This window comes from Stegodyphus dumicola, chromosome 4 (assembly GCF_044657685.1).
Source record: "Stegodyphus dumicola isolate Sdum_Otavi_A_Nest chromosome 4, ASM4465768v1".
NCBI lineage: Eukaryota > Metazoa > Arthropoda > Arachnida > Araneae > Eresidae > Stegodyphus > Stegodyphus dumicola.
The window spans coordinates 215,379,670-215,406,709 of NC_140771.1; the positions used below are offsets into that span (position 1 = coordinate 215,379,670).

At 32.7% G+C, this 27,040-nt stretch overlaps 1 protein-coding gene across 1 annotated transcript; it reads left to right on the forward strand.

Moving 5' to 3' along the window:
- Positions 1-3,953: 3,953 nt before the first annotated feature.
- LOC146997818 (protein FAM200A-like) lies at positions 3,954-17,056 on the forward strand. The gene is made up of 3 exons (XM_085814407.1): positions 3,954-4,217; positions 15,401-15,491; positions 15,786-17,056. Exons 1-3 carry the CDS (start codon positions 3,954-3,956, stop codon positions 17,054-17,056), a joined length of 1,626 nt encoding a protein of 541 aa, XP_085670533.1.
- The last annotated feature ends 9,984 nt before the right edge of the window (positions 17,057-27,040 follow it).

Sequence of the window (27,040 nt, forward strand, 5' to 3'; positions counted from 1 at the left end):
TTCAAGCACAGTGCCAGGTTTTCATCAATAAGGCGATTTCTCAATTTACATTTGATAAGGTTATGCTTGAAAAAGACTGTTTGCATGAATATATAGAGCCAAAGTGTGAAAGAAGCAAATGCTATTTTTAATTGATTATATGAGTCAGGATTACTATTCCAGGTATTGAAAATTATCATGTCTTCCTTCTCTACGTCTTTCAAAGCATTTCAGAACTTTGTAATGAATTAAGTTCACATTTATTTTTCTCCATTTTTTCCATGTCGGTATTAAGGCCTTCAAATTGGCAGCTCCATAATTCTTTAACTCCAGTATCTACACTTCAAAAGCGTCGATATCAATACTGAAATGAGAAAAGTTCAATTCTGTTATATTAGCACTGAAGATTTTTAACAAAGGCTTAAAATGCTGTTTCTGAATTCATGAAACGTCCGTACAAAAGCTTCCCTCGTATTTAAAATTCTTGTTTTGCAATATAAATGTTATTTACCAAATGATTTTCTTGGCGATGTTTCAGAAGGCTTGGAAAATGAGTTCATATTTCTCTTTCAAACTCTTGAGCAAAAAAGCTATTTTTTTTTTCAAATGGAATAACTTCTCCGTCAAAAAACTATGTTTCCTTTTCCCTGAAGTTTACGATTAAAATTATTTAGACGAGACGTAACGTCTACCTTAAAATAAAATTCATGGATCCACTGATAGTCTGCTGGTTCAATATAGTCAACATTCTTCTCTATGAGGAGTGCTTTAATTTCTAATAATAAGGAAGCGAAACATTTTAAAACGTTTCCTCTTGAAAGCCAACCTACCTTTTTATGCAGCAGATCTGCGCATTAACTCTCCATTTCAACTAAAAATTTTTTAAACTGGCGATGCTAAAGAGTTTTAGCTACAGTTGTGTTAATAGTCTTGATCATCAATTCCATAACATTTCAAAATTCTTCAGGAAATGTCTGCTCACAAAGCGCTTCTTAATGAATGATGCAATGGTAAAAATGATGCAATGGTAATCTCGTGGTTAATTTCTTCCTTTCAAAATAGAAACAAAACTTGTTCTCACTTCTCTCATATTTTTGGCCCCATCTGTTGAAACTGAAATTATTGCGGATTTAGACTTTAAATAATTTGAGACTTTGAAAGATATAGTTACGAAGTAAATTAAATCCTGGGTTCCAGTGGAAGTAAGGAAGTATTTTCTTGACAATTGGATGAAATCAAAAACGCAGCCTAGCATAAAATTTAGATGAATATTAGATTATTAAACTAAGCTTTATAAGGGAAATTCGTATAAAACAGAGTTTAAAACTTCAAGAAGATTGTAAAAGTGAGAACAGAATGCAAGGTAGCTATCACAGTAAGGTATAATCCTAAAGAAATCTCAAAAGTTTAGTACTAACAGTCTAGTTATGATATAAGGGTCGTTCAAGTGAAAGTGGCACTACAGTCGGTTTGAGAAATAGTTTAATGATATTAATATAAATTAGTATACAAAAGAAAGAAGTTACATACATAACAGATAGGCTAGACAAAGTCACCTTATAGGTTGAAACAAGTGTCGCAGCGGTCAACGAAACGATGGATACCCTTTGTAAAGAAGTTCGGGGTTGGTTGTGGAACCAATTTTAACATCAGTTTGGACCTCATAATCGTCGGCAAATCGCAGTCCTTTCGGAGATTTCTTGAGTGGACCGAAGATGTGGCAGTCATGCGCGAGAAGTCCGGGCTGTAAGGAGCATGTTCGAGAACCTCCCAGCTTGACAATGTTTGGCACGCCCCACAGACATGAGGATGAGCATTATCATGCAAGAGAATGACAGCATGCCACCCCGGCGTTTCTTGATATTCTATCTCTATTTCTGCAGTGTGGCGCGGTACGTGCAGCAGTAACAGTCGTGCCCATATGTAGTAGCCCATTCTAATAGTAGTGGGCCATCGACGTCGAAGAAGCACGTTAACATGACTTTAACAGCTCTAGTGAACGCGCGAGCCTTCTTCGGGAGCGGGGATGAAGAGTGTCGCCATTTCATGACCATGCTTTTGGTGGCTGGATCAAAGTGTTGGCACCTTGTTTCATCAGCGGCACTGATCCTTGAAAGGATTTGGTTCCCATTTCGTGGTACCGCATAAGGTGTTGCATGCAAACAGACATGCGATGAATCTTCTGCTTTTCTGTCAAATGTTTTGGAACCCATTGCGCTCAAACCTTGCGGTATCGCAACCTTTCACGCAGTATTGTGTGCACATTTCCTATGCTCATAGACATTTCCTCCGCTATTTCTCAAGTGGTGACCCATCGATTCATTTTCATGAGACGGTCCACATCTGCAACTGCTTCCTGATTGATCACTACATGCGCTTAACCAGGAATCCCTACACCATCGAAATACCGATCTGCGTTTCATATACTCCATGCCATATACATTTTGCATTCGACGATTTCGGAAGCAATCACATTTTCCACTATTAAAAATTGCATGACCGCGCGTTGACACCGTTTGGAGGCATCCATGATGCGAACGATGCCTTTTTTTTAACATGCTGCGACGTTATTACACACGCTTCTGGCGGGATCTGACGATATCGTATGCACTCCCAGCACTCTGTGCCCTCTAAAGAGGCATGCACAGTCATCTTTCTCTTCAAATGACGAAGTTATTACAGCAATGCCACTTTCATTTGAACGACCCTTATAGAATTGTTAATAATATTCAAGAAACGTAATTTGGAAAAACGGAGACAACATCATTGTTTCGAATGCGGTTCTTACTCTCATACCCGACCGCTGTGTAATCAATTCAAGAGGAATATAGAAACTGTAGCCTCAGATGGTTTTCCCAAAAACAGTTTTAAGGATATTATAACTCAATACAGCAGCCTAGAAAAGTAAATGGTTATAAAATGCTCATATGGTAGAGCTACTGGTGAAACTTGGAACTTAATTTGATAAAAGTCTGTAGAGCCTTCCATGTACACGAGTGAAATCGTGTGCTTTCAAACCCCTCTGGAAGAACATCTAGCGTGCTTACCTTTGGCTGATGTAAAATTTGAATGTGATTTTGGTCAATAACGAAGGCTGCATTCTTAAGAGATTCATTAGATAAAGGAAGGTACTTTTTTGATAAAAAAACAGCTGCATTATTTGAAGAAGTAGACCGAGATGAAGTTCAAATTTATATTATAAACGCTGTTCAAACTCGTACTCAACAGCGACTTCTGGGGAAAAAGAAAGGAAAATCTAGGTTCAATAGATGAGTTAAATTCTGAAACTGAACTTAGGGACAAAAACACACTGATCGTAAATCAAATTTTACCTCCTGAGGAATATAAACGTCTGAATAAGATCTGATAAAGGTCTCTCAAAAAACATTTAAACAAAGACAGGAAGGAAGCAGTGAATTGAAGCCACAAGACGAAGATTATTATGTGGTTGAAAGGCAATGAAAAGGAAGTACCCAAAGCTGTTAAGAAAAAATATCTTTTCTGACGACGTTTAGTAATAATCCAAACTTGGATGAAAATGAAACTTTTTAAGAGATTTTATTTTACTTAAAAAGTATAAAGAGAAGTACAAAAGTGATGAAATTCCTATTTATGAAGAATGACAAGTATTGCTACACCGAAAGATGATAAATGATATGCAAAAGCAGAAATGGTTTAAAAACTTTTTCCGATTGGGAAATCCTGATTCAGAATTCATTAAACGACATCCAAGAACGATTAGAGATTCTCTCAAACGTGTTGATAATAAGAGAGAAAAGCATTAAGAATACATTGAAAAGAAAGAAGGAAGAGAAAGAGCAAAAAAGCGAAGGATTAAAATTGTTGAAGCCTTTAAAGAAAAAAGAAACTGAAGAAAAAGTTTTAAAGCTGTAAGAAGTGTCTGGACAAGATAAATTGAACATGGATGAAAATTATATTGAAAGTGATTTTGATCCTGAAAACATTGCAAGAAAATGAAAGAGCTTTTTAATGGTGATTATTATGCTTTTGAAAAATCAGATGCTGAGGTTACGACTTCTGAAAGTGATTCTAAACGATTTGAGAACGAAATGAAAGATTCAACTCATACAGAAAGGAAAATGGTTAGAATGAAATCCTTATTCGCTAAAGTAATTTCTAAGCCTAAACCTGTTATTGATCCGGGCGGCAAAGCGTTTGTTGACTATTTGCATGAATATTACCCATTAGATTATGAAGATATTATTGGTGATATACCGGTTAGATTCAAATAGAGGAAGGTAATGCAAAATGTCTTTGGACTGACAGTTGATGACATAACTTCCATAATTGAGAATAGTAGTAGAAAGAAAAAGTAGAGTATAATCAAAATATTTTTAAAAAACTGAAAATCTTCCCGATGTATTAAATGAAAAAGAAACTGAAACTTCATTTGCAAGTGAGAACTCAAATGATGAAAATAATCAGAGGAGCTCAAAATCATGGAAACAAAGAACGGAAACGTTTCATCACCAGTCTGTTGGCGCATTAATTTAAACACAATATTTATCAAAAAATCATCCTTCTAATAAAAGGACCATTTTGAACTGCCCGTAAGAGATAAAATTATCCGATGAAAGAATGACTCCATTTGGTATTTATCCAAAAAAGTTTAAGAGAAAAGTAATATATTCTAAAAAATAATTTATTAATACATTTTGTTCTGAAAAACTTTTTCTTCGCAAGTTCCCTATAAGGGAAGGAGTTGAAGACTATAATATCTTTGCGTTGTTACGTTATTAAATATATATCCAGCGAGAAATGTGGATGTCCTTCCGCTTGAAAGATACTCGTGCTGGAAAATTCTTTTGATTTTTGTAAATTTGAAAAATAAAAAGTTTGATGTTCCATTAAAATGGTTAAATTCTTTACAAACATCAGTACACCCTATAAGATTTTTTTGTGCTTATTTTTGGAAAATCCCTGTGAGTATAAAATATATCCTGAAAATATGCCACGTGTTTGAAAATTTACTGCTTCTGAAAAAAATTGCTTTTATGTATAATAGAAAAGAGGATTATTTTTTATTGTCAATGGAAATGCTAGTCATCCAGTTTTTGTTTTGTAATAATGAAGATAACTGTTTTGTAATAATATAGCGATTTTTGCTGCTAATGAAAAATTCGCAATGTTGTTTAAAATGTTTTTGCCCTAGCGAAGTATTTTTTCTAATTTTCCAAGATGAACTAATGTCTGCATCACTAGCGGGCGGCACCAAAAAGGATTCCATTCGACAATTATTAATTGTATTCATTTTTATTACTAACTATGAATCCACAACTATTAAACATTTTTTTAATTTAAACGCAAATATGCGATTATGTAAAACATGTTCGGTACAAATATTTTCGCATTGGAATTGAGTTTTATTGCGCATCAAACGTATTTAGGAATAAAATCTTAAAAATTCTGAGGTTTTTGTTTTGTGTACATCGTTTTATATCGAATTGCCGTGAGTGCAATTTATTTGTTGATTGAAACTCACGATATACGTCATCAACCTACCTTGAGATAAAGGGATGACAGCAAAGTTTAAAATTTAACAACTAATGCTCTAATAATTACTGATCTAATTTAAATAAGTTATAATAAATGAAGTGTTCGTTATTTTGCTTTGAAATATAAAGACAAAATATATAAATATTTAACATTTTTAAAATGGAAGATTTCATTTTTATGTTATACTGTAGAAGATCGGTTATTTGAAATGTACACTCAGTCCACACAACAGCAAAAAGAACAGTTCTATCTCTCTCGTTCTACTCGGATTATAGACGACATTCAACTTGCGTTTTTCATAGCTAGAAAGCTTGACTTGGAATATATATTAGATTTATATGTAGCATTGTTATAACATATGTAGTTTGATATAAAATCGTATTTTTTCTGAAATGACATGCTAATTTTTCCCCATATTTCCATTCTACGGCACAGATTATACCTAATTGTATCTAACCACTAAACAAAATTTGGTTTCACACCAAACTTTGTTAAATTTAGTGGGAAATTTAATCAGTAATTTGCAAATTTACCCTGGCGCATTTTTTTAAAACTTTGTGCCAAGATCTGGGAAACTTCTCAGTTTACGGCAACCTATTTCCCTTTCTAGTATTTCAATTTGCGCTAAGGAGAAAAAAGTATTTTTTTTTATATACTTTTACTTCATTCTGTACTTTTTAATTATAATTGTTATTTTTTTTTTAGAATTTCATTTTAATTATTTGATATGCATGGTTGAGTTATGGTTTTTCAAATAATTAATTTAAAAATGTATGTTTATTCATTCGCATTATGTGCTTTAAACATATTTATCCATATAAATGTTTTTTAATTCAATATTATTTTTCTGAATAATATTTCTTTCGCAAGAATACTTTGTCACTTAGTACTTACGACGATTTTGAAAATTGCTGCATTAAAAAAGAAAATACCGTAAAACACGGTTATCAAGTCTTTCATAAGTTATACTATCTAGATTTTTATTTAGAATAATAAGCCTGCAAACATTTTTCTACGTTTTTATCACTGTGCCCTTGTGCCATTGCTTTACACAATTTTATCATCCTACCTCGAGTTTGTTAAATTATTATCCATATTTCCGATTAAGTTCAAATTTTGCATTTTCTAAATTGCACGAATCAAATATAATAATGTAAAAATGAAAAAAAAAATTATGCAAATAAATTAATTAATAAATAAATATTTATTTTCTTAATGCATTGAAATTTTGACTGCAAAGCATTTTTGCCTCATGTACCAGTTAACCCTGTGAGGTGATGTCAGCATCGTAATCAGTGCTGCTGCAAACTCTTTCTACCGCCATAACTCTTTTCTATAATATCATTGTTATCTCTTGAAAGACAATTGTGTAACGTGTATACGAGCCAGTTTCTCTTAGAAAGTTCTCCACGAAGGCATCCCTTCCCTTAGGCAGATAGCCCTCGAGGCTTTGCCATAATCACACACACACACTCTTGAAAGACAATGTACAGTGTATATTTCCATTCTTTATTTATGGTGAATAACATGGCTATCAGATACATTATTCACCATGAATAATATATACCCTAAATTAGATGGGTAGATTTGCCCTATAGTTATTATACCAATTAATATATCTGCAGCATGTTCTATTTTTATCAAGCTGCTCCAGTAAAATGCTCAAGCTGCTCATTCAAGTTTTAACCTTTTAAATATAGAATTATAGCTTACATTAAGCTTTTATATCTAACTTACTAACCGCCACTCCAGCTTTTATAATCACTGTAGACAAATGCATCGTATTTTTCTGTAATAATAAAATAATAAGGCATGAAGTTAAAATACCGTATATACTCGCTTATAAGTCGATCCCCAGACTTCGACATAAAAAATTCGTAGAAAATAAGAAACCCGCGTATAAGTCGACCCCCCACTTCCGAAATCGATCGAGAAACTTCGAAAAAAATTTTTAAGTACTACATTTATTCAAAATCATCTGAGAAAAAAAGTAAATATACGATAAAAAATACCTTGGTAAATAAACAAAATCAAATCCTTCAACGTCTGATTCATGGTCAGATTTGCCAAACATTTCATAGAACTCTTCTGTCGTCATTGGCTCGTCATCATACATATTTTCAGTCTCGAACTCTGTATTGTTACAATCACTACTACAGCCTTCGTCGTCATTTTCACTTTCAAAAACAGCATCATCTTCCGTGCGGTCTAGTTCGTTGCTAATACAACATTTTATAATCATTCAGAGGGTATTTCGCAGGCATTCGCATTTTTTAGGGGCAAAAACATAAAAATTTGCAAAAGTGTCCACAATTTTGGCCACCATTGTAGTTCGTAACATAATTTAAGTCACGAAATTACTTCAAATAAGTGACTTATTTGATAAGTCGTCCAATTCGAGTGCGGGAAGAAAACAATTGCATTATACAAAGAAATTTTTGAACTTCCGATTCTTTTAATTTTTTATGGCCCCGCGTATAAGTCGACCCCCCCCTTTGAAGTCTTTTTTTTTTTGCCCAAAATATCTCGACTTATACGCGGGTATATACGGTACTTATTTATATTTATTTAGACATAAATTAACTTTCCCATTTGCATTGAGAATGAGATCTGATTTGCCATTATAAGCATAAAATGTGATTCAGGTTTCTTTTATTAAGATTTAAATTTCTGCCATTAATAGCATATCAGTTGATAAAATATTATTTTTTACCTTTAGTTTCACACGCGTTATACGCGTTATACACACGCGTTATACGCGTTTCACACGCGTTATACGCGTTATACGAACATAAATAAAGATCTGCATTTTATTTATCTCTAAATTAGATGCAGACCATTTTTAATTGAATAATCGCTGAGAACGAAAAATTAATCTGAATGCGAATATAAAATGTAAATGATTGTGGCTATTTACATTTATGTAGCAACATTCACCGACTTCGTAAGCGATATTCTCCAGCACTGAAAAGTAGGTTTAATCCAAACATGATAGTGCTATATATGGTAGAATTATAGAAGAAGTTATTTATTGTGAACTGCTTCTTGAAAATTAAACCTTATCTAAAATGTTGTATTTTAAAGAACGTATATCTAAAGCAAGATGCTGATGAAAAGGGACACGAATTTTATGAAATAAAAATAAATTTTCTCGTGTCATATTAATGCTTTAATATAATTAATTTACAAACAATGCTGAAAAGATAATTTTAAAAGGAAAATGATGACTCATACACATTTTTCTGATTTGGAATTGTCAAAATGTTGTCTTCTTCAACATGATCATAATATAAATATTTTGAATTCTGAATATTATACCCGAAGAACGCTCCGTTCTTTCTTTCGAATAACATACGAATTTTCATGAAATTTTCAATGCGATTTTCATTTGGTTGCCACATTACTGAACATTTAAAAATCAAAATTGGAATATGTTACGAGTAATAGTGGTAAATTTGTTTTACATTAATGCTAAATTATTGCTTCCACATTTCAAATCTTATTCTAAATAGCTGCTTTATTATGCAATAACCTTATGTAATACTCATCGGAAATTTAATGCAAGGAAGAGTAAATTCACTAAAAGTTTAAACCCTCTATATACGTGTAATGTTGTTGAATTCTTTCTCATATTCTTTTTACCAGCGAATCTAAATAGTGCGCGTTTCCATGGTAAACAATAATATTTAATTAGTGCTACTAATCTTAAATATTAAATAATCCTTAAATGTAGCTTATCACAGTATATTAATACCAAAATTCAAATAAGATTTAATTAATTTAGGATTATGAAAACGAAATTCAAGTAATATGAATATAGGAAATCAAAAGAAAAATATGTCTCAAATAGTTTCTCTTACCATTCTTTTTTAATTTGGTAAACAACTCGAGAATTGTAATTCGAAATGAAAAAGGCAAATATGAACAGAAAATTTCAAAACGATATTCAAGAAAAACGTTGAAGTACTTACTCACTTTTTCTTACAGAAGCTAGTAGATTATTAAAAGTTGATTTTTGTAACATCAAAATAAGTACAAATTTATCCGTTTGACCCAAAGAAATCCATTAATCAACCATATCCACCGAATATAGATTAATATCTCACTTATGCATAAGAATATTATTAAAATTCGTATACATTTCCGTTAATACTTCTTTTCCTCAAAGACACATATAAGGCTTTGCTCTTGAATTGTACTTATGTTTCAGTAAACTGTATCGTTTAGAAACAAGATTTCAGTTAAGATACCTTTTGATCATCAAAAGAAAACTTTTAATTGAAAATATTGGGACGCAGCATTCTAATTGAGAGTCACCCGTAAAATGAATGAATGAAGCACCAGCTTCTGGTAACTGAATTACATGTTAGCTCTCTGAAGCAACAAATGTTTCATGATGGAAAAAAGTTTGAGCTCTTCTTGTTTACATCATTCAACTCCCGTGCAGATTATATGGTTATTCAGAGACGATTTAGAACAGAGGCAATTATATAATTGAGTCCATGCTGGAATAACGTCATCCAGGAAGCTTTAAAGGCCTTTTTGCAATGTGCTTATATTGAGTGGAATAATTTAATGTATAAGACGGAGAAGAAAAGAAGGGCAAATAGATGGCGAGACACAACAGAAGTGAAATATTAAGAATAAAAGTCAAGAAAAAATACCTACTACTCACATATGTTGAAAATATTGCACAAAATACTCTTGATAGTATGGTGAGGAAATGCATTCAATAGAACTCTCTTGAAAAATTGTTCTGACGACTTGCGTGGTATAAGAAGTTATCATCCAGACTAAAATTTCATAAAATTAAATAAGAAAAAACATTTTCCTCCCGAAACCTTTAATGCGATTACAATAAAAGCCCGCTTTGGTATTCAAATAAGTGTCAAATTTACAATCACTGGTTTAAGTCTGCCAATCTTGCCTTCCAGATTGGATTGAAAAAAAAAATACTTTTTTGATTTTGGCCATTAATAAAAAACGAAATCTCCTTCTTTTCCTCTCCTCCTTTAAACGTTTTTTCTGTATTATCTTTACTTGTTAAAATATTAACAAATCTTTTAACAAGTTCAAATATTCAACTAGTGCTAAAAATACTGAGCATCGAAGAGGCTGTTGAAGCTAAAATCATTCAATAATGCAGCTTCTTGTTAACGAACCAAACATTTAGGTAAAACTGTACTTGAAAATAATGAAAAGTTTTCACATATTCCACTTTCAACGAGCAAAAAAGAGGTGTTTGGTTTTATAGGTAAAAAGTAGTAAAGTTTTCTCTTTTGTTTCATCAAAAAAGAATGATAATGCAAACCTAATGCAAACTGTTATTATTATTATTATTACAAGGGCACAGCTCCGATCCTCCTAGCCGGCCGTATGATTAAAAAACTAGACTAGCCAGAAAAAAAAATAAATATAAGAAAAACATATAAAGTCCAAAATCTGAGTCTCCAGTTCTATGCCGAATTCCAGTTCTATCTTTGTTCGTATTTATAATCTTCATAATTGTCTCTGCAAAATCTTTCAAATTTGAATAGTTCATTTTAAAACTCTTCCTTAAAATTCTTTCTATATTTCTCTCTCGCACTCCGGGTAAGCGTACATTCATCGACGAAGTGCGTTGCGTCCCCAAACGTATCACAAATTAAGCATTTATTATTATTCTGTAGATAGAACCGATTAAAATAAGCCGAGAAACGCCCATGATTAGTCAGTACCTGACTTATATCAACATTATTTATAATAGTCATCTTCTTGTTTAGCTTTATATTTTTCATTAACTCTTTTTTTCTTATTAGACGACTCCCACCAAAAAATTCCATTCTGTATAAATCCAGTTTTCAATTTCAGCAATGGTCTTTTTTCTTGTATCTTTGATATCAAAATTATCGGTCCCATCCCCAAATGCCGCCATTTTAGCAAGGGTGTCCGTTCCTTCATTTCCGACAATTCTACTATGTGCTTTCACCCAGTATAATTTAACAATACGTTTTCTTTCAGCCTTTTTAAACAAGTCTTTTATTTCATTAATCAGTCGATTTTTATGATCTAGTCGGGCGAATGCCTGAAGCGCAGATGGGGCATCAGTAATGCAAACTGTTGTCTGATTATTCCGACACAAGATGGGATTCTGCAATTAAATTATTCATCAATTCAATTAATAAGCTGAAAGCTTGAATAAAATAACGACTAATAACACTAAGGATAAACAAGAAAAAAATTAAAAAAATACTTTTGGGTAAAAATAATAAGAGACAATAAAATAATAATAATACTTCGTATTACAAATAAGAAGTACTATTATTATTGCAAAAAATGAGAAGAAGAAGATATAAAAAAATAATGTGTCTATTTCTATACGCAGATATGAAAAGCTAAAAACGTAAGCTATATAATTTATTAAGAAAAAAAATAAACCAGATATCAAGTTCAGTCTCTTGTTCAAAGTAAGATTAATTCATTCAGGTTCTGATATTGATTTTTTATTTAAGCTTTGAAACTCGAAGTAGCACATTTTTAATACCTTTCTTTTTGCCTTGCTTGTCAAAGCCAATCTTTTGTTAATTTTTCAGATGTATTTTTTAATGACACTGGATTTCTGCAACGTAATTTTATGCGACGAAGTTCGAATTAACTTTCTAAGAAGATCAAATTACTAATTTCTCAACAAGAAAAATGCGTATTTTTTTGTTTCTTTTATGTTATACTGAACTGATTTAATGAGCAACTCATAAGACATGGATCCTGACCTTGGAATGGGTCAAAAACTAACAGCTGAAGAATTAGAAGACTTTGAAAGTTTGTTGTTTGACATTATAATTATAAACATCTGTTACAGTTGCTCACAAAATACTTTGCGAACAATTTGTATAATAGTAATATATATTATTATCTCATCATTAAATAATTTTATTCGAATGCTCTCATTGCCTCTTTTTTGTTCAAAGCATCTACTATAAACAAGTAGATTGCTTTAAATTGTTTTACAAATTAGGCTAGTGTGCTTAAAAGTGGGAAGTAGCGCTTTAAAATATCAAAGTCAGAGATGAACAGCCTTCTTTCTGCTTAAGGGTTGCATTCATGGAAGATTTTTTGGAAGGAAACTGGCTCATATTTACATTAAGCAGTTGACAGTTAAAGGAATGAGACATAATTTTACCAAAGAGTTAGGTGGTATTGCCTCACTTTCTACATGCCTAGCATTAGGAGATACTTCAGATAACATTGTAAGATATTATTGCCGTTGCAGCTCAAGACATAATTACATAATTTACTCGTACAAAATTTTTATATCATTTCAGAATCTTTCGTTCGTTAATTATTAGTCGAAACTTTAGTTTTCATTGTAGAAAACTACTCTAATTTAGTTTTACAAACAATTCTGTAAATACAGTGTCCTGTAATACAAGTGCGCACCTAATTTAAGACATAAATAAAGGAACATACAAACATTTCAGCGGTTGATTTTATTTTGATAACTGTATTTTATTTGGCACAACATACTGCTTCCTTGAGGTTCCTTGTTGAGATTGACAGCAACGCTAATTTTGCTTCTTCAGAGAAGATTCTGAATTCCTCTTATAGACGCAGTTGAACACTTGCACATTTTATAATAAGGCAGATAGCCCTAGTGTGCTTTGCCATAATTAAATACACCACCACCATTTTATAATATATCAGATCTTCGAAGATGTAGTATTCTGCTGAGTATAAGCTGTTTTCTTTTTTGCTCAACACATTCGGTATCCGTTTGAAGACATCAAATAATTTTGTTTGAGCTGACGAAAAATAACGTTCTAATAAATCTCTCAAAGCTTCAAAACCATATTTCTCTGAACTTTGTTTTGAATTCTTGATGCCTTTTCAAATCAAAACGCCTTTTGTAAGAGAAAAACTATCAACGTCTTCCTTTTACATGCAGTTCTATCCGCTTTTCTTCTTTAAACAGGCTTTTCAGCGTTTGCATCAAAATCTGAGGCACGTTTTCCCTTTCAATTACAGATTCGTTTCTTTCACTAAACTTATCACTAGCATCAATCTGATACGCTAGTTTATACACCCAGTTCTTATCTCTAAAAACTGTAGAAAGCAGAGCGCTACTGTCCATGGAAAATGCTGCTACCTCTGCATGTAGTTCTATCAAGGTATCAACGCTTTTCTCGAGACAATCACTATACTTCTATATGCAACAGAAAGGATTCATGGTAGTTTTCTATATGCAGTTTTGTAAAAACTGCTTTTAAGCGGCTGGGCTCTGTCTTACATTCTAAAGACCTCACTATACGCACTCGCGAACTAGTTTGCATTCTGGAGAGAAACCGGGTAAGAAGTGACAGTAAAGATCCAAAACATAAAATAACTGTTAATTAACATAACCTTACAAGTTAAAATAATATTATTTATGCATTTTCGACAGTTCTTAGTATTTCACCAATATGATTGAGATAGCTCTTGCTTTCTTTTCATATTTCTAGAAAAGATTCAGTCAAGGAATTTCTAAATGTCGAAATAAATTATATTGGAAATAAGTATCTTAATTAATTAAGATTGATAATATATAATCACATGTTTAATAAATTTAATTTAAAAATAATTTTCTATTCACTTGAAATGTATAACATAAAGTCACAAAATAATAAACTAATTGATCTGAAAGGGTTATTAAAAATAACATTTTAAATTTGATAGTTGACAAATATTATAACAACTTTTAATTCCTTTATAATTAAATTATTTCAATTTTTCATTCATATGTTGATTTTTTTTATATATTTGTCAAATTTTTATCAGTTTACTTTTCTGACCAGTCTTTATCTTCAGGGAGTTAATTTTTGAAACATTGTTTATTCAGGATTTAAATAAATATGACATGACATGACCTCGACATTTGGGTATTTCTCAGTCAACGCTCATTCATCATGTCTCAATAATAAACTGATCATATGATGCACAGATATTCATCTCAAAACAGACTAATATGTTTTGAAGATAACAGGGATTTTTATCTGCTTTCTCGTCAGAGAAATTGTGTTTTGCACCATTTGTTAAAAGATCAGTTGACATATTTGAAAATAAAATCTGCGACATCACTATAACACTGCGACATCATTATCATACGATTATGAGATAGTATGAGTCTTTCAATGTAAAGGCCATACTGATGCATGTTATTGCAATTTTATGAACATTACTCTATATCAGGGCTTCTTAAACTATGGGTCGCGACCCCATTTGGGGTCGCGTAGCAAAATTCTGGGGTCGCGAGAGATTTTAATGTCAAATATTTATATATAATATATATATACCATTTTATAACATCACTAGAGTTGGCGGAATACAGTGGAATTGCAGCGTCTAGACACGCGCATTTGTTGAAGGTTTTGAGCTATCTCCACCGACAGCAGTAAACGATCGATGATCGCTATTATTATACCGTGGCTATACATTGTTAGTGCTTTTGTCGGTATCATACATGTTGAATAAACCGCGCGCCGCTGACTTCCCACAAGGGAGGAATGCGCGCGCGTACACACGTGCAACCTGCAGCTAAACAATGATTCAATACACGCGCTGGCAAATACGCATTAACCAAACCGGTCTGTGGGGCTCTTATAAAAAAGCGCGCATAAATACTTGTAAAACCCGTTGAAAAATTTGTGAATTTTATGCTTTTTAAGCGAATTTTCATAACATTCCGTAACTCGCATTGACTAAAACGCTTGTGTAAACTAGCCTACACTGACTGTAATGTGAATTAGTAGAGTGTTGACGCTCTTCTAGTGTGGTCAATTGTCAGTGTCCCCCGTAACAAGATTTTAGTTTTTTTTTTTTTTTATTTATTCGGTAATTAATAAATCAATTATTATCTGCAATATGTTATTTTTATATATTTATTTTATTTTAGGATCAAAATAATTTTTGGCCATGGCTGAACTTAAAGAAGAATGGTAATGACGCAGATGATAATGCTACAAACTCTTCTCAGGCAGGACAAAGTATTGGAAAACAGGCATCTAATGTGCGAAAAAGAAAATATGATGAGTCTTTTCTTCAATTTGGCTTTACATTTCAAAATTGTGAGGGTAATGAACAACCTCTTTGTTTGATCTGCAATGAATTATTGGCTTCGGAGAGTATGAAACCATCAAAATTAAAAAGACATCTTAAATCAAAGCGTGTTTCGTATGTCAATAAACCAAAAGAATATTTTGAAAGACTGTTGAAATCTTTAAATAAAGAAGAGAAAATCTTTGAAAAACTTATAACTGTTAATGAAAAATATTTACTAGCGTCATATGAAGTTTCATACTGTATTGCTAAAAATAAAAAGCCGTTCACCATTGGAGAAGATCTTGTGTTACCTGCTGCTATTAAAATGGTAGAAATACTACATGGAAGAAAATATGGCGATGATATTCGAAACATTCCTTTGTCGAACGACACTGTCTCGAATAGAATTTCTGAGATTAACAAGGATCAATTAATACAACTTATTACAAGAATTAAAGAAAGCCCAAAATTTTCAATTCAGTTGGACGAAACAACTGATATTACTAAATTGGCTCAGTTGTTAGTATATGTCAGGTACGTTTATAAAGAAAACGTGGAGGAAGAATTGTTATTTTGTCTTCCTATGGAAGACCATACTACAGGGAAAGACATATATTGTAAAGTTGACGAATTTTTAAAAGCAGAAGGTTTAGAATGGAAAAATTGCTGTGGAATATGCACAGATGGTGCAAGAGCGATGACGGGCAAAAATATTGGTTTTAAATCATTTTTTCAAGCTGCTCATTATGATCATATAACTTTTACTCACTGGCTTATTCACCGAGAGGCTCTTGCAGCAAAAACATTAGCACCAGAATTGAACGATGTGCTTCAGGATGCTGTTAAGATCATAAATTTTATTAAGAGCCACGCCCTTAACAGTCGCTTATATTCAAATCTCTGTAAGGATACGGATTCCAACTACACAACTTTGTTATTACATGCAGAAGTAAGATGGTTGTCAAGAGGTCAAAGTTTAAGAAGATTATTGTTATTAAAGGACGAGATCGAAATATTTTTAACCAAACGAAAATGTGAACTTGCTGCTTTTTTTCAAAATGACTTATGGCTATCCAAGCTGTGTTATTTGTCAGATAATTTTGAGAAGTTAAACGATCTCAACTTGTCTCTTCAAGGAAAATATTGCGATATATTTACTTCAAATGATAAAATTGAATGTTTTATTAAAAAGATCAACATTTGGAAAAGTAGGGTCGAAAAAAATTCGTTCGAAATGTTTTCCAGTGTCGACAATTTTGTAATCGAGAAAATTCATTGTAAAACTTTTATTGCAAAAATTATTGTAGATCACTTAAAAGCGCTAGAAATACAGTTCCGGACATATTTTAAATTAAATATTGATTTCCAAAAAATAGTTTGGATTCAAAAGCCGTTTTGGATTGGCTTTAGTGAGATTGATCACCTGCCACTTAAAGCTCAAGAGGAATTTGCTGAGCTTTCGAGTGACTCAAACTTAAAACTACAATTTCAAAAAAAGGCCCTTGACTGAATTCTGGATCGGAACTAGAATTGAATTTCCCACAATCGCTGATATGGCATTAAATGTACTTCTGCCATTCAACACCACATATTTATGTGAAGTTACTTTCTCAGCTTTAACACATATTAAATCCCAATATCGTTCAGCGTTAAAAAATATTGAAGAGGTCTTACGTCCAGCAGTTTCAAACATTCCACCAAGATTTGATTTGTTATGCAATAAAAAACAGGCACATCCATCTCATTAAATTTTTTACTTATACTTTAATTTAATACTTACCACGCAACTACTTGAATATATTCAAGAGAATTAAGACGGTCAGAATCCACTTTTATTTTTGAAACTATAATAAATACAATTTTATAATTTTTTGTGCAATTTTTAATTTTAGATTTTTGTATGTTTCAAAACGAATTCTAAACTTATATATTTTCATATGTATATGTATATTGTTACCTAATAAATAAATCATCAAAAGATATTAATTTATTTTTCTTTTATATTTGTATGGGGTCGTCAAGAAACTCGCAATCATAAATGGGGTCGTGAATGACAAAAGTTTAAGAAGCCCTGCTCTATATTATCACAAAATCTAGTGCTCAGACTCTACTCTAATCTTATGTGATATACCCTTTGATACTGAAATGATACTATGTCAGAACTGTTTTTCATTTCACAGTAGCTGCACTGTTGACATGGGAAGTTTTCCGAACTGTTTTTTCCTCTGATTTTCTTGAAAATAAGAAATCCATTTCATTTAATTTCTTTCATAAAATTAATAATAATTTCATTTTTCGGGGGGAAGAACATTAAAGCAGAATATTTTCATCTTTGTGAAATTATAACATGAGCTTCTGCTGTAAATATACCATGCTTGTATGAAAATATGTAACACGAAATACACAATGTAGATAAGTTGAAAATATAAATTCTAAAAAAGTGTATAAAAAAGACTGGTAACTTAAATCAAACGTACTTGGGTAGGGGGAGAATTTCCTTCCAAAGCTGAATATTTGAAATGCTATTCTATAAGCAGTTGAGTATTCAACATGCAGCGTAAGTTATATAAGGACATTTATTTAGCACATTTTAATATTTTTAGCAAAACCTTTAGCTACACCACTTTATTACAATCGTGAAGAAGTGAGATTTCAAGAATTCCATTAACTTTTAATTCCTAACAATTTCATTAACTTCTATTAACTTTTAATTGAAATACAGCAACATAATATTCAACTCGAAAAGTAAAATAATAAATAAGGCTAACTTACATAACATTAACCCTGTTTAATGGTTAAAATGGGCTTAAAATAACAGGCTGAATGACTTCTAAATACATCAGATATATCACTTTGAAGTAACAGATAACAGGAAAAAATATAAATAATTTTAAAGAATCAAAAACCTACAATTTCTTTCAATAAAACTAATCCTTTTTAGCTTAAAAATTATTATCCATTATGTATGAAAAATTAAAACTTTGTTGACCTGATAATTAGACGGTACAAAGTATACAGATCTGAATTTGTTTGAAAGAACAATTATCCCAGAATGCAATATAAAAACACAAAGTCAATGCTGAGCTGATCAAAGTTTTTACTTAACTTTATGTGAAAAGATAACCGCGACCTACCAGTGATGTTCGCGGCACAGAATGAAAACTTTTATGAGACCTACCTGTGATGCTATGGCAGTGAACGTGTTAAACTCATAACAGACTTTCGTGGGTAAATACAGAATCACTATAATAAAAGTATAATCTAAAAAATGCAACGTATATTAAGATATATATATGTAATAATAAAATTCCATAGTGAAGAATACACTTAAAATTCTAACTGTATGTTCTTTTCATTTTTTAATGGCGACGTCTCTTATTTGAAAATACGTGGAATTAAATCCACAGCCCCGTAGTCAAGTTGTTTTTCGTTATAATTTCTAAGAAATTTTTTGAATCTATTGCAGGTGAATGCGGCATTGCGGTCACTAAGGATTTTTTCGGGGACTTGAATTTAGAAAATTTGTTTCAAAATATTAGAATAAGTTTCTGTAGTTGCACTTTTAGATGGAAAAGCCCAGACATATCTTGTGGCATGATCGATCACAAGATGTAAATATTTTTTTGTAGAATTATAATAATTAAAACCGCCGACTGTATCAATAGAAAGACATTCAAAAGGTTTATCAGTTGGGGGTACTTCTTGCATAAGTCCAATTTTTTTTTCACTATCTGGAATGTCTTGTGGTCGAGGCGCCCAGCTTCAAGCCTTTTCAGATGGGGGGAATATTTTGTAATAATAAAATTCCATGGTCAAGAATACACTTAAAATTCTAACTGTATGTTCTTTTCATCTTTTAATGGCGACGGTCTCTTATTTGAAAGTACGTGGAATTAAATCCACAGCCCCGTAGTCAAGTTGTTTTTCCCGCTTTTTCTACACCTACAGTTATAGAATGTTCTGGAAATATTTAAAGCGAACTGGAATGGCTGACAAGGCTGACGTCATTTCTTGGAAGCTCCGCCTTTCCAGAGGCTATAAAAGGACTCGCAAAGGAATATCGGAGGCTTTTCTTTAATGTAACGATGCAGTAAACTTCATACAAAAAGTTATTAGTAATTCCTTTTATTTACTCCGAATATCTGATTTTGTAACTGCTATTTCTCCTGAATAATAATAAATGGATCCTGTTTTTTAAACTTATCGTCTGATAATTTAAGCTACGACTACATTTATGATTCTTCACCAATCTATTTATTCCGGACAAAAGCTGGTACATCACATATATATTTCCTACTTCTATTATATCTGTAGATAATATTTATTTATATCAAATCATAGAGGATACTGATTTTTATAACAGCATTTCCTTTTTGTAATACACGCATGTTACCAGAAACGCACGTATTATTTTAGTGCGTTGCTGATGGTGACTTTCTTTCTTTCTTTTCACCATCGACGGAACAGCTGGCCCACTGGGTTAGGTGCTTTTCAGCCTGTTGGATCCCGTCGATGAAATTAAAAAAAAATACATGAATAAATATAAATAAAGAGCTTAGTACTGTGTCCTCCAGGGATTGGCCACGAAACAAGGAACGTTGAAGTAAGGACCAGAACATGGAAAGAAGGTGCATGGTGGGGACTGCTGAGACTAAGCGAAACACTTTTCACTATTATCGTACATGTTAGGCATACAGTTATATTAAGGATGTGCTATAAAAATCAGGTACAGATGTAAAGATGACCAAATACATTACAAATTGTGGAATACATTAAATGAGTTCTGGATTAGTCATAAAATTAAATATAATTAAAAACAGCAGAACAAACAAACAAAAAAAAACACAAGACATTAAGTAACTTAATATATGTACAGAGAAGGCTCCTGACGGCATGGTGTCCAAGGAAAGAAGTCACTTCAGGTTGTCAGCAATGCTTTTAGCAATGGTAGTGCAGTCTCTAATGCGGCTGAGCGCATATTTATTCTTAATTGTGTTCTTGAACCATGCTGGCATATTGATTGCAGTTGGTCTTTTCAAATGTGAATTCCCTGTGTGCGAGCAGTCAAACAGATAGTGATCTAGTGATCTGGGTCACCAGTACTGTCACAAATACATAGGTCACTGTTTCTTAGGCGAAATCTGTGAAGATAGGACATATATGGGCCATGCCCTGTCAGATACTGTATGAGGTGCGAAGAACTGCTATTTAAAGTGTGGTTAACTTTTGGTTGGAAATCATACAGTCTTCTGCCTGTGGTGCTTGTCTCCCAGTAGTTTTGCCATTGCTTCATTAGTTCACACTTGAGAGTAGTTTTCAGATACGAGTGCGGAAGGGTCACACCAATGCTACTCACGTGGGGTTCATTGGCTGCGCCCTTCTCAATCATATCCGCTGCTTCATTTCCTTTAATCCCCGTATAGGCCAGAACCCATTGTAGCTGGGGCCTCAGACTTGCAGGTATCGAAATTAATAGTTTTTGTATGTCTCTGACCAATGGGATGTCTACTGCGGCCGTCCTGGATGGCCTGCAAGCTTGACATTGAGTCTATGTAAATTACTTTATACCTGTCATTGTTAGCAGTAAAGTCCAGAGCTACCTTTAGGGCTGTAAGTTCTGCCTGAAACACCGAATTACTGGGATGAAGCTTCTTAGCCCAGGAATGGATTATGTGGTCACTCTCCATTGCATAACAGGCACTGCCAGTCCCGAGTTCTCCTTTGGAACCATTAGTATATACGGCTAAGGATTGTAATGCACTTGGAGGATTACAGTTTGCTTTTATATCAAAGTCTGCAGGGTGGCAAGGAGAGTGGGCAATGTGATTCTCATAGTCCGAGGATACATAAGTCTTACTCCAAATAGTAATGCTGATGATGACTAGGCACAAAGGCAAATAGCAAATCGGGAAACCCCTATTGCCTCACTTCTTACTGATCCCGAAATTCAGAGGGTAGTAACTATACAGCTGTCATTCCAAAAACTATCAAGCATTGTTTACTGGTAATAACACATATCGTAGGGACGTACACTGCGAAAAAAGGAGAGACAGTTCTATATCTCCCGTTCTAGTGCACCGATTGACGGAATTCAACTTGCGTTTTTCATGCTTCGAAAGCTCGACTTAGGATATGTATTACATTTGTATATAGCATTGTTCTAATAATACAGTATTATGACACAAAATCGGACTTTTTCTGAAATGACACGCCAGTTGCTTCCATATTTCCATTTACGACTCGAATTATGCCAAACTGCAAAGTTTTGTCAAATTCTCACGAGTAGTTTTTAAAAATTAGCTCTCAAAATTTTAGCTCCTCAATGTTAATTGAATTGGATATATATTTATTAATATCTCTTTTTTTTTTGAACTTATTCGATTCTTCCTTTCATATTTCGAAATTTAGGTTCATTCCAAATAAAATTCGCTTTTTTTTAAGATTTATTTTTTAAATTTGTATTTTTAAATAATTTTTATAAATTTTTCGAAAAAGATATATAATTATAACCTATAAAAGTTTTAGGATCATCTTACAGAAGATGTACTTCTAAGCATACCTGCAAAAAATTAGAGTTTTTTTAATCAAAATTTTCTAAGATATACATGAATTTACATGTTGGCGCTTTTTGAAATTTGGCGTATTTATTATAAGTGATAATAACGAAAATGCGGTTTACGCACTGTTAAAATTATTTGAAAATATGAACTATGACTTTTTTCCGCTCGTGGAAAATGAACAAAAAGGAAAGGAAAATAGGTTGCTATAAATTAAGAAGTTAGCCAGGTGAATTATTCTTGGCGCAAACTGAAAAAATTTGCCAAGATAAATTTTTAACTTTCTCTATAAATTTCTCACCAAAAATTACAAAATTTAATATCTAGGCATAGTTTGAGTCGTAGAATCGAAATAGGGAAAAATACTGGTATGTTATTTCAGAAAAAGTCTGATTTTTGTGTCAAAATACTTACGTTAGAACAAAGCTAAATATAAATCTAATATATATCTTTAGTCAGGCTTTCGGGACATGGAAAACGCAATTTAAATTTCGTCAATCGGCTCAGTAGAACGGGAGATATGGAACTGACTTTTTTTTTCGTAGTGTACGTACAGATAAAACTGAATTTAGATATGATGTTACTATAGAAATAACATAGAAAAGAAATAAATTGTGGCATTCGTTTCAAAGTATTTGTTTTAAATATATTATAAAAACTTCATTTTGTTTTTATTAGAAACCAAGTAAATTATATGCTATTCAACTGACCAATAAAATACAATTTTTAATAAAAAGAAATAAAGGAGTAAACATTTCATTATATTAATGTAAATTCATAAAAACCAATTTTTACACATAGCCGATTATACCTAGTAAAATATGTTAGAATAAATTAGTGTTAGTTTTGCATAATGAAACTCGGCAACATAAAAAAAAGAATGCCAAACGATATATATTGGCGAAAGATGATTCTACTTTAGTTCAGATGCAAAAGAAGTCTTAAAAAGATTTTATACTTGCATTATACTTGTGCTTCATTCTTTTCAACATGCTACCTTCTTTTATGGAATATACTCCTCATATTATTGCCCAACAAGCCTGAAGCTATTTAAAACGAATGAGTATTTTTAAAATTCTTAATTTTCAACATTTCAATTTAAATGTTTGTAAAGACTGTTTGTTAACTTTGTATTCTATTTGTGTTGTATTTGAGCTAAGCAAACACTCTAGCTTGTTAAATAAAGAGTTCATAGTTATGCTAACTTACGTTTCTTTAATGAAATTGTGCTAAATAGAGGATAGTGTACTCCAATGTCTTAACTGTGTTAAATGCAAGACATATCAGAATATTATCCCACATTTCGTTTTATAGACCCATTATTTAATGGAAGAAGAAATTAGATTTTGTTTACAAACGATCGGCCAGCAATAATGTTTTACTTAAAGTTATTTGCTATTTAAGTCATACAGTTAACGGGAGATCATATGCTGATTCCATCAGATAGTTGATTTTACTTTTGTTTTCAAAATATTGGAGTTTTGAAATTTTTTTTTTTCTTTTCTATACTGCCAAGCTAAATGATGTGACAGCGTTTGTGGGAAATAAAGATGAACCTTGTCATACAGAATTTATTAAATACCAGGTCTGTGCAAAGTTATGTATATTTACTTAGTGTTACGTTTATACTTCTGCATATACTTGTTGTCATGACTAAATACTTGCCGCTGATCAATTGCACCAAACATATCATTTTATATCATTCATTGCACAAGATATTTTTATCTATCTATAAACGACTTCAGAAATCACTTCTATCTTTCAAATTTCTATCTTGGATATTTCGACAGAATTGACATATTTACTGAATAATGATCATGTGACGTTTCCTAATCTTAAATCACGTTACCTATTTCTTTTTCAAATTTTTGTTAGCTTCATGAAAAAATTAAAGTTGATATGGAAACTGATTAGACTGATATAAAATAAAAAATAAAAACGATTTTTTACTTGAGGTTCTTAACATATAACATTAAGAACATATTTTATTCATTGCTAACATACAGCAAATGTTAAAAAATATTAGTAATTGGATTTATTATATTTTAGATATATTTTAAATTACATTAGGTTGGTATGGTGCTAAAAAAATTAAACAGTTCTATTCTGAAGTGCATAGCATTTGTCATTAAAAGCATCATTTTTAACTTCTGTTTCTAAAACAACATATTATTTGAAATAGATTTAATATATAATGTATTAAACTCGTGTGTTCACGAGTATTTATAGCCCTATTTTGTAAATTTTATAGCCTATTTTATAGCCTAATTTGTAAAATGTGTTTCCAATATCATATATTATGCATATTCGTATGGAATCTCTCTCGTTTTTACTTCCTTGTACGAAGTAAAGTAAGTATTGTAATCATTAAAAAATCCAGGTACCATATTTCAACGAAAATATCAGTTTTGACCGCTATCGAAGGCAATGTAATGATGTTTTTACGTGAAATCTGAACGTATGGACAGAATAAAGGCCTCTTTTCTCCCAAAAAAAATTATAAAACTCATTTAAAATGGATTCAGAAGAGACATTTTCATGGCGTCTGTACATGTACGTATGTGTGTATCTCGCATAACTCAAAACCCAGTAGCCTCAGAACGTTAAAATTTTGGATATAGGACTGCTATAATACAGGGTGATTATAATTAAAGTTTAAGTTTCAAAACGCTATAAAAAAAGAACCACTCATGAAACTGATGTCAAATTTGAAAGGAACATTATTGAAGAAGGCGGAAAGCGTATGGTAGAAGAAAAAATTTAGTTTCAAAGTTAGCAACAGATAGCGCTGCAAGCGGAAGAAGACGTAAATTAAAATGTTAGTTAAATTTCAGTGTTATAAAGCCGCCAGGTACCAGGCTATTCCTCATTTCGCGTCTCAGACGTTCGCCATGGGTGTTTCACTGCAGGACCGCGCTCTGCTGGTAAAGCTGTATTACAAGAATGATGATTGTTCAAGAGTAGCTCTGCAAAAATTCAGGACACTGAAGGGTATAAAAGAAGGCGTTGGTCCAATGAGTGTCGTAGGTCTAAAGAAAATGATGCAAAAATTCGAAATGACAGGTTCATTTGATGTGCAATCTGGTAGAGGGAGAAAACGAGTGCATTCGACGGTAGTTGAAGAAGTGGCCACAGCATTACAGGAGGGGTCGGCTAGTGCTGTGCAACCGTGCAGTGCACGAGGAATTGCCCGAACATTGGACAGGCCTACGAGCACGGTGCTGAAAATTGTACGAAACATCCTGCAATGCTATCCGTACAAAATTGGCCATGTGCAGGAGTGGCTTCCGTCTGACCTGACAGCTAGGGAGACGTTTGCGTTAGTATTCCTGGCTCGCATGGAAGTGGATAATGAATGGCCGTGGAAAATTTTGTGGACAGATGAAGCCCATTTCCATCTGACAGGATACGTGAACACCCAGAATTGTCGAATATGGGCAACAGAAAAATCCACTGGCAACGCACCCCGTACCATTTCATCCTGAAAAGGTCACGGTATGGTGTGGCTTTACGGCATCATTCATCCTACAACCATATCTTTTCGAGCAGACGGGTGCTTCCGGTCCTGTTACCGCAACCGTCACTGGTCAGAGGTATGCGTCTCTTTTGCGCAGCCACGTGATTCCAGCTCTGCAACAGCGTGGATGTGTGGATGAAATCATTTTTATGCAAGATGGCGCTCCTCCGCACATTGCACATCCCGTGAAGCAGCTGCTGAGGCGCCATTTCTGAAATGCTCGAATTATCAGCCGTCATTTCCCTACAGCCTGGCCGTCCCGATCGCCTGATCTTACTCCGTGTGATTTCTGGCTGTGGGGATATCTGAAGGATGTTGTGTTCCGTGCTCCATTTGCAAATTTAGCGGAATTAAAGGCACGCATTTCGCAAGACATTCTGAACATCACCCCGGAGACACTGCGATCCGTTGTGGAACATGCTGTTTGCCGCTTTCAACTTGTTGCACACAACGGTGGACACCATATTGAACATGTTTTGCGCCAGTCTCGCGACAGTTCCGAACTTCTTTGATGAATGGTTCTTATGCGGTATGTCGCCGCAAATCTCTTGAAACCGATTTGTCCCTTTCGATGTGATATGTACAGTCATGCAAATAAAATTATTCAACAATTCTAATTTGTCAATGCGTTTTAATGTGTAACTTTCACCTTAGCCGTTGTTTTACGAATCATTTCTAGTTTCTAGTCGTGATTCTGCCGCTTACAGCGCCATCTGTTGCTACCTTTTGAAACTAAATTTTTTCTTCTGCCATACGCTTTCCGCCTTCTTCAATAACATTCCTTTCAAATTTCACATCATTTTCATCAGTGGTTCTTTTTTTATAGCGTTTTGAAACTTAAACTTTAATTATAATCACCCTGTATGTAGTTGTCCTCCTCCCTTTTTGTTTGCAATCGGCCGCACCAATATATTTATATATATATATATATATATATAGTGGTGGCCAAAATTGTGGACACTTTTGGAAATTTTTATGTTTTTGAACTTTGTATGCTTATAGAAAATGTTACGTTTCGCAAAATGCAAACTTGTATATATCATTTTAAAGAGAATTTATTACTGAATTCAATACAAAACACAAAATTCAATTATTTGCAATACAAAAAGTTATATGCACTTTAATATAAATAAAAAACACAGTTATGAAGTGATTTGTAATGTCTAGCTTTCCTGGCCAATCGCTGTTCTTGTTCTGAGAACCAATCAAATGTTAGTAACTGCCAGTAGAAACTGACATCATGTTTACACTTTAAACAATTCATTATTTTGCTTTGTTCTGTAGAAGGACTTGTTTCTTATACACTGCAATTACAAGTAGGAATTTTGGTAAAATTTTTATTATTTAGTCAAGAAGCAATGACATCAAATAAAAGAGTAGATTGGACACCTAGAAAGAGATGTAATATTATTGTGTTACG

Excerpts from the sequence above, each read along its gene's own strand:
- LOC146997818 (XM_085814407.1), top strand. The coding sequence starts at position 3,954 with ATGAAAGAGCTTTTTAATGGTGATTATTATGCTTTTGAAAAATCAGAT. Across the intron at positions 4,218-15,400 it reads ATATTATTGGTGATATACCG|GATCAAAATAATTTTTGGCC; the intron begins GTTAGATTCAAA and ends ATTTTATTTTAG. Across the intron at positions 15,492-15,785 it reads CTCTTCTCAGGCAGGACAAA|CGTCATATGAAGTTTCATAC; the intron begins GTATTGGAAAAC and ends AATATTTACTAG.